General features: G+C 42.9%; 1 protein-coding gene across 1 annotated transcript in view; it reads left to right on the top strand.

Annotated features, from left to right (window-relative positions):
• Window positions 1-217: 217 nt before the first annotated feature.
• PRIMA1 (proline rich membrane anchor 1) overlaps window positions 218-8415 on the top strand; it is a gene marked incomplete at its 5' end in the record, with an annotated part of 44388 nt that continues 36190 nt past the window's right edge. Inside the window, one exon of the mRNA XM_010155226.1 lies at window positions 218-368. Within this exon, the coding sequence (XP_010153528.1) occupies window positions 218-368 (151 nt within the window). The remainder of the gene's footprint in view (window positions 369-8415) is intronic.

Below are 8415 nucleotides of genomic sequence, written 5' to 3'. Positions count from 1 at the left end.
AAGAGGTCTTGAAGGTATTAAGTAAAACAATAAAAAATTAAAAAATGGGAACTACATAGGGAAGAGAACTCCTTGTAGTGGCCTTAGCGAGGAACATGATCTCAGTTCTCACTACAGGTCTGAGATGCCGCCCGGGTACTCAAGTCCAAGAAACACATTAATGGAAAACCAGTTTTCACTCTTTCTGCTGCTCATGCAATGACTTGTTTCTTGACAGATCACTCGGGGTGAGCCCCAGAAGTCATGCTCCAAGCCTGTAGCAGAGAAAGTCACAGAGAGCTGCCAGCAAATTTGCCAGTGCAGGCCACCTCCACCGTTACCACCGCCGCCTCCACCTCCACCACCCCCGAGGTTGCTGGCGGTGCCAAGTAAGTAGCCGCTGGTACGGTTGTGGTGTGCTGAGGGAGGGGAAAGCAACGTGGGAGCCTGGACAGACTAAGGAGAAAGGATGTGGGAGAGGGCACAGCTAGCTCATTTGTCAATTCCCACTTAGCAAATGGAGGAAAATATGTTCTCGGTAGAGATGGAGATCTGTTTTCTGATCAATGAATAATGCTTGGCTTTTGGAGGAAAGCCAGAGAAATTCCCTTCTTTCATTGTATTATGTATGATTCCCTAGCTTTAAACGGTTCCCTAATGCTTTAGCCCTGGGAGAGGCTTTCCTACAGGGACATAGTGCTATGCTTCCCCTTGAGTTACGTGACCTCCTGTTTCACACACCTTGGAGGTCTGGGTGCTCCAAGACAAATTCATTTATAAGCAGGCAAAAATTCTGCCTAGACCATCCTGCAGGTTTGGCTGTCTTCAAGACACCAGAGCTCTACTGCTTCACCATAGCACTGAGTCAGGTTGGCTGGTTTTCAGTTGCTTACGACTGTAACAAAAGTCAGAGGCACATCAGGAGTCCGTTTTCCCACTAATGCACATGCTGTCTAAGCTTCGTCTATTTCTCTTCATACAAATCAGTGCTCCCAGGCCAGCCCATCCGAGTTCCTCTTAATTTCCAGCTGTGTATCCCCGTGTCCAGCACTTTTTTCCTGCTGACCAGCTCTGCCAGCTTCCTTCCATATCGATATTCCTGTGATCCCTGACTCGTAGATCCTTTCTGGAGAGCAATAGCTGTGCTGGTGGCAGTCCTTCCGCAGTGGGACAGACCTCACCAGTGCTACCTGGGCTGGCTGGGTGCAGGGACATGGGCTGAACCCTGTGCCAATACTCTTAGGTCCCAGGTGTTTGGTATTCCATCAAATCTCCTTAAGGCTTCTATGTTTTTGCAAATTTGTATCTCCCTAAAAGGCTTCCTATTAATTCCTCTCCTTGCTTAGATAAACTCCCCTGGGAACAGTGTTGCAAAGTATATCTATTATCCTTCTCATTGCTTCCCCCAGGGAAGAAGAAATCATTAGGTAGCATCATTTGCTGTTTGTCTTTATCAGCGCCATCCCCAGATGTGCACAAAGAAGGCTTCTGCACAGCTTTTAACTGGGCAAAGAGCAGGCAGAATTTTGCAGCGTGGTTTCTGCTAGGAGCATGCTTTGTATTTGTGCCACACTGCAGAAATTTAAGGGAAAGACAGAAAAAAATGTGAGTAAAGCACTTGGGATAGGAAGTACAAAGACAACTTGGATAGCAGAGATGAAGGTTTTTAATAGCAGAAAAAATCTCTTTCAGTGTTAAGGGAAACGTCATGGACAGTAATATTGAAAATTCCCTTGATCTTTGTCTCACAGTCAGAAAAGGAAGTACTTTTCCACCCTGTTTTCTTGTCCCTGAGGTAAGCCGTTGCACTGAGGGAGCTGCTCTTACCCAGAGGAGACGTGGCAGAGCAGTGTTGGCACAGGGACCAGCCCTGCTGCTCAGCGGTGCCAGGAGGAGGACACCGCTGCCAGGCTGCTTCCCCTCCCGGGCTGCCATCAGGCAGCTGGTTTGAGTGCGTGGATTTGTCTCCTGTGAAATGGGAAGGAAATCATACCAGAAAAAAAGTCTGTCACGCACTGCAGAAAGAGGAAAGAGAAATCAAATGGGCCTGCAACTGGGATAGCCTGATGCTTACTCAGGCTGGATTGCCAGGTGCTAACCCAGTTCTAAAAATGAGCTATATAAATCCAGATGACTAATATTTAAACAAGCTATTTCATTTGAAATGCAATAAAAAAATAGATTACACATTCCTTTCACCAGTAAGCTTTAGAGCAGCAATCAAGTGCCTCATCTTGAAAGATGCTTTCATTATTATCAGCTGTCTAGGCACTGTGATTTCACCCACGTGTACAGCAAACCCCATCCTTGTGAGAATGAGCAAGCCTCGTGGTTAAATATTGATGTTATGGACACCACTTTTGAACAGCATTCATAGGAGAGGGCAGTAAATGGACAAGACAAGCTATTATTGAGACGTTGATGCTAGGCTTGCACTTTGCACTTTTTAAGTGGTTAAAGTCAAGTACTGGAAAGACCTTTCCAAAAAGCAGCATCCCAGGAGCTGTGAGTTTTACCTTTACAAGGTATAGTGTGTGTGTCATGAGGAGCTTCGTAAAGACACTGGCACTGCTCTCAGAGCTTTGTGAGCCACAGAAGACTGCAGCCTGCTAGGCACTGTCCTTAAATGCTCTTTTTTGCAGTTAAACCAAACATTGTTTGAGGTTTATATGATCTCTACATCCTTCTGAAACAGCTGCTGTGGTTTGGACCTGATAATTAAAGCAAATAGATACAAAATTCCTGTCAATCCAGTTCTTACAAACACCAACAGCTCCGTTATCTGTTAAATGAAGTCATCTAGTGCTTTTTGACGTGTCCTATCTGGTCTCCAGCTGCTGCTGTGGAAAAGCAGGGGACCCTGTTAGTGTTTTCTGTATCAGCCCCACCTGGATGTTTTGCAAAACCTGCTTGGATGTATGAGGTGGCACTGGGTAACTGTTTCTGAACAACTGAGTCGCTCCCTGAAAGGTCTGTATTGTGCTTGGGGACAAGTGAGGACTTCCAGGAACAATTACAGTGCATTTAGTGTCTTTTTAGGCATTTCAATATTGACAGTTTGATGCAGTGACAGATCTTTAGCTCTGCTTCCTACAGATAGATTCATACAAAATCTGTTCAATGTTGTGAATTCCATAATTCATGTATAATAACTGGTAAATGTTCTGTTTACTCTGAGGGACAATAAGCTAATTCCCTCCACAGAAAATTAGTAGAACTACGCACAACTTAGCAGTCAGTCAAAATACATGAGCGGTGGTAGAAACACCAAGTTTCCAGGCTTTAGGAGGCATCTCACTATTATAGTCACGTCTTTACAACAGGACGGTGTGGGGTGTGTTTCAGTGCACTCTGAGGAGGTATATCATTCACTCAGCTAGATGAATATGAGAAATGAAATTAGATCATTTGGTCCATATATTTCCAAATATGGCTAACAAAATTATTGACTGTGTGCTGCTTTTAGTCAGGAAAGAGTTAACATATTTTGCTGGCTGGAGTTAGACCATGACAGACTGGAAGAAAACACAAACTGGTTTTGTCCTCCTTTGGGCATGACTGCAGACCTCCTTTTCCGACCTTTCTAACTTCTTCATACAGACCACTGGTGTTTCCCATGTCCCTTCCAAGCCCTGTTCCTGCCTTCGCTGCGTAAGCTCTGCAGCTGTCATGGGACATTCTCCCGTAGGAGCAGAGCCATGGGCCTCCTCAGTAAGGAGGACTCCTGCTCTGCCTCAGTGGATCCGTCCACTTTATGGTGCCTAAATGAGGGCTAGGATCGCTGGTCATGGATGCTGGTTCTCTCAATATTGCCATTTCAGCCTTGTCTCTTTCTGTAAAGTGGGACACATGGAGCATTTCAGTTTTGAGTTTCATGAGCTTCATTCCAGATGCAGTTTGTTGGCATCCCACTGAGATACTGCTGTTTTGTTTGGTACAGATGTATACCTTACTGAGGACCTCCAAGGAGAGGGGCTCCAGACCGTGTTAGAAGTGACTAGGATGGTGGGTCTGTCAGGAGACATGGTTGTGGTTCCTCCAGATGGTCTGGCACATTGATGTTTCCTCAGTAACTCTCCTTGTGCAAGCAGCAGCCTGCTTTTTAACCCATGCCTAGAAAACTGCATGTTGATGAAGTGAAGGGAAAGCTCATGAGGCTGAGGGGCCTAAGGCCAGCTAAGCTTAGATGCTGACAGTAAGGAAATGAGGCACTTTCAATGAAATTGAAGGAGATAGAGATGCTCAGAATCTGGCCTTTAATTACCTGTGTCTTTTTTACCCCTCTCTGTTTTCCTCCTGCTGGATTTCAGCCAGGACTAAGGCAAGGTGGATGGAGTACTTGTTTAGGCAGCATTTCTAACCCAGTTTCACAAACCCATGAAATTAAGCTAGTTCCAATGATGTTGACCCTTCAAAATCTAAATTACTGCCATTTTCCACCCTTAAATACTTTGTGAGCACGGAGCTTTCTCCAGGGGCTTTGCAAAGAAGAAAGGACTTCATTTGGAAGTAGAAGCTAGGCTTTCAAAACAGGGGAGTGTTAAAGCTAGACACACTGCAGTCAGTATCAGTTTTAACCAGTGTAAGGTTTGAGGAAAGACCATTTCAGAAGTGACTTCTTCAAAACGGTACAAGGAAGAGAAAGGATGTTCAGCATGAACTCCTCGCTTACTGGTTAGCAACATTTGCTGTCTCTGCTCTACCCATCTCCCACATTGGGTGAGGAGTCCGTGCTACTGTCGTATCTTCTCTAGATGATGGAAGTGTCTAGTGGAACATTGCTTCAGTGAAAATTTAGAGGAGGAAACGTAAATAAAAGTTTTTAGCTGCGATCATTACAACCTGTACTAGTACAGATGAGTCTGGATATGAGAACCGACCTCTGACTCGTTGGATGCTTGTACACAGTGAGGTCTTAACAGCTCCTGACCTCAGCCAAAGTTTGCCCTGAGCTATCAGTTGAGATAAAGAACAATCAAGTCAGTGCAAAGCCAAAGTGAATGACATCACTGCAGAGGACTCTAATCTCCAGGCTCTAAGTGCATGATTTCATTTTTCAAGGTGAAATTGTTTCCTTTATCTTTGGAGATAGTGCATCTCATTAACTAATTATTTGGACTGGTGAAAATGCCAAAATAAAAATGACCAACTGCAGGAAGGGTGCAACTCTTTGGCAACTATATGAGCACAGATGTATAGCTTAATTTCAGAAAGTGTGCAGGGTCCCTTATGTGCAAGCAGGAAAGCTAAGGACGATCTGATCTTTTAGGGCAGATAGGCACAATCTGTGTATATAGGCAGGAATATGAAGTATAGGAACAGTCTGGAACTTCTTAAACTTGGAGTAGGTTGTAAAGCAATTAAAGTTCACAGATCTAGCTTGCTGACTGTTAACTACATAGCCTTTCACAGCAGGAACTTGTTATAGAAATAAAAATGGTATGGCTCTGGGACATAAAAGAATGAGATGTTTTTTTCCTTAGGCTTTTCTACAACCTAAATCCCAGTGGCAGAATGGACAGGACAACCCAATGTGGATCCAGAGAATGAGCTTGAGCCTTATGCTGAGCACTGTCTCCACCTGACCATTCAAGCAGGAGAGCTGAGCATGGTCCCAATGCTCACCACATGCTTCCTGTACTACATGGGTAGAGATGTTGGTATGTTGCCTACACAGTGCCAAAAGGACCTTTGTCCTTGGCAGAGGTCTGTGATTGTCCTCCAGGAGCTGAGGGGAGGTTGTGATTGCAAAAGTGAATTGAAATCCTCCTGGAGACCATCACATGAGGTGCCAGAAAATTTGCCGCAGGCAGTCTGGTGTAGCCCCTACAATCTGTCAGGGTGTTCTGGCTTTAAATTTCCATTTCAGTATACCTTTTGACTGAGGAGTGCTTTGCACCGTTCCAAAAAGCTGCCACAAATGCAATTCTGACCCTAAGGCTGGTGAGACCAGCCCATATCTATAGCTCTTCTGCCAGAAGGACTGGTTATGAGTAGTTTTGAGGTATTTGGGCACAAGTATTGGATTAATTTATCCCAAGTGCTGATGCTCAAAGGATTTGTTTGCCATCAGATGGGAGGGGTTTTTTTTACAATGTGGAGAAGAGGTTTTAGTCCATATTTCATACAACATAGCAGCTACCAAAACTGAGCAGTGATGGAAGAGAACTACAGTAGCACCAAAGAGGAGAGGGCACATCAACTCTTAGGTCAAGACATTTATGGTAATGACAGCTACTGTGAGGGAATATTGTTTTACCACAAGTCTGGTCTAGACAGTCATTATTTAAATGCAGGCAGAATGCTGAAACAGGGAAGCCCTTTCAGTTTTGGTAACACAGCTGTCATACTGTGAATTAGAGTCTTGTGTGAGGTCATTGTTTATAATTTACAGAGCAAAACCAAAATTCAGTTCTTGCCTTCTCCCAGCTACCCTTTCATTTTACTGGAGGATTGTGGCTCTAAGAACTCAAGGTAGGATTTTGAGGCTTTCAAATCTAAACAGAAATCCAGACCCGCAGACTGCAGTCATGGATGATGGCACATCAGAGTCTAATCCAGGTCCCCGTCGTGTTGTTTTCACATCACAGACACTACCTTCTCTGTTATCACAATCAACCAAATCATTATGCATTCACAATGGGATTAAGGCAGAATTCACCCACCTAAATCAGAAATGCAGTGTTTAGGTTTCTTGCTTCAAACTTCAGGCACCTGTGATTTTATCACTGAAGACATGAAGACTTCAAAATCCTGATATTTTTGGCATTTAGCACAGTTACTTCTGATGTAGGAATAAAAATTACAAGTTGTCACCTCCTGGTTAAAACCAGAAAATTATTTAGGGTGAGGATGTTCCTTAAGCAGCAGTCAAATACAAAGGTTGAAATTGTTTGGACATGTGGGATGTTACATGAAGTCTGAAGAGCTGGATTAGTGACTAGAAAGCAGTAAGACTGGAAAGGTTCATGCTAATGCTTTCATGATAGGATTCTGCTATCACTCATGCACCTAATATCTCATATTGTGCTCTTGTAAACTCTCTGTCTATCTTTGTAAGACACTGGTTAGATCAGGCTGTCAATCACAGCTTCTATTACTGTCCCAATTCAGAATTTTTCACCACAATAAATTCTGAAATGTTTTGTCAAGTCTGATTTTTATTTAGGCAAGTGATGAATCTTTCCCCTGCTCTGGGACCTTGCAGATTTGTTTTGAATTTTTCATGCAGTAATAAATCCATATTATGGAAAAATCCACTCTCTTGAAAATGCACTCGTTCATACATTTTGAAGTATTTAAAAGTAAAAGCCTCAGGCCAGATTTTGCAGTGCAGGAATCAATAGGAGTTCTGTTATCTATAGATTAAAAGCATTGTCTAATTTTGAAGAAAGAAGCATCAGATATTAAACTGATTCTGCAGTAGAACAGTCCTTTCTACCCTGAGATGCATACTCCTGCAGCTTGATTTTTTTTTTTTTTTTTTTGGGTAAGCAAAAGGGGTTGGCTAAGCTGGAGACATTAATTCCCTGTGTGGATGGCAGTCCATTTGTAGATGCCTACCATTTCACTGATTAAGAAGATAATAAATCTTGAGTGAACTTACTGATGAGTCAGAGGCTGCTGATTTACAAGTAATTGTAGGTTCCCCTGCCTGTGGCAGAAGTTGTTCCTCATCTCGACAAGTCAGAACTAAACTCTTAATTGGCACAAGCTGTTCTAGCAGGGAGGGTTAAGCCGCTGACCTTGGTAAAGCAGACCCACAGAAATGTGGTTCTTGTAATGATTTTGTGCCTTGTTTTTGCTGGAAATATGATATAAACGTGTTGCACTGCCTGTGTGATTGCAACTTAAGGTAATTTTTAAGTCGATATAGCAGATCAGGGAAGCAGCAGTCTGGACTTCAGGGCTGTTATCAGTATAGTACAAACGTAGGTTAATAACCGATCCCACTGCCAAAAACTGTCAATAATTATGCAAGTTAATTTAACACTTCCACTAGGAAATCATATCACATTATAACCACATATATATACACGAAAATTGTGAATTCCTAATTGTTATTAAAATGAATAATTTTATAATTTTGAAATATCTTTTAAATGGAGCTGATAATTCATCAGTCCATTGGTTAGAAATATTTTACACAAAAACTTGTTCCTTGACAAATGCTGCTATTAAACTGGATTTTTACCAGGAGCACTGGTGCTGTTAAACTGAACTCTTACCAATGGAGCAGATTCTATTGAATCATCCCTGGACATTTTCCTTTCCTTCTGGAATCAGTGCATTATCTTATTTCATAGCTACTATTCAAGACAATGACTATCCGTGGGGCAAAGGGAGGGTTTGGTTTAATCTCAGTTTGAATGGGCAAGCTGCAGGTGCTCTACGTCAGCGTTATGGGGCATCATTCTGCAGCACTGGCTGCCTACT

The sequence above is a fragment of the Eurypyga helias genome, unplaced genomic scaffold, assembly GCF_000690775.1.
Source record: "Eurypyga helias isolate BGI_N326 unplaced genomic scaffold, ASM69077v1 scaffold8927, whole genome shotgun sequence".
Classification (NCBI taxonomy): Eukaryota; Metazoa; Chordata; class Aves; order Eurypygiformes; family Eurypygidae; genus Eurypyga; species Eurypyga helias.
Note: the sequence above shows the minus strand (reverse complement) of the source record. Positions and strands in the feature narration are given on the sequence as shown.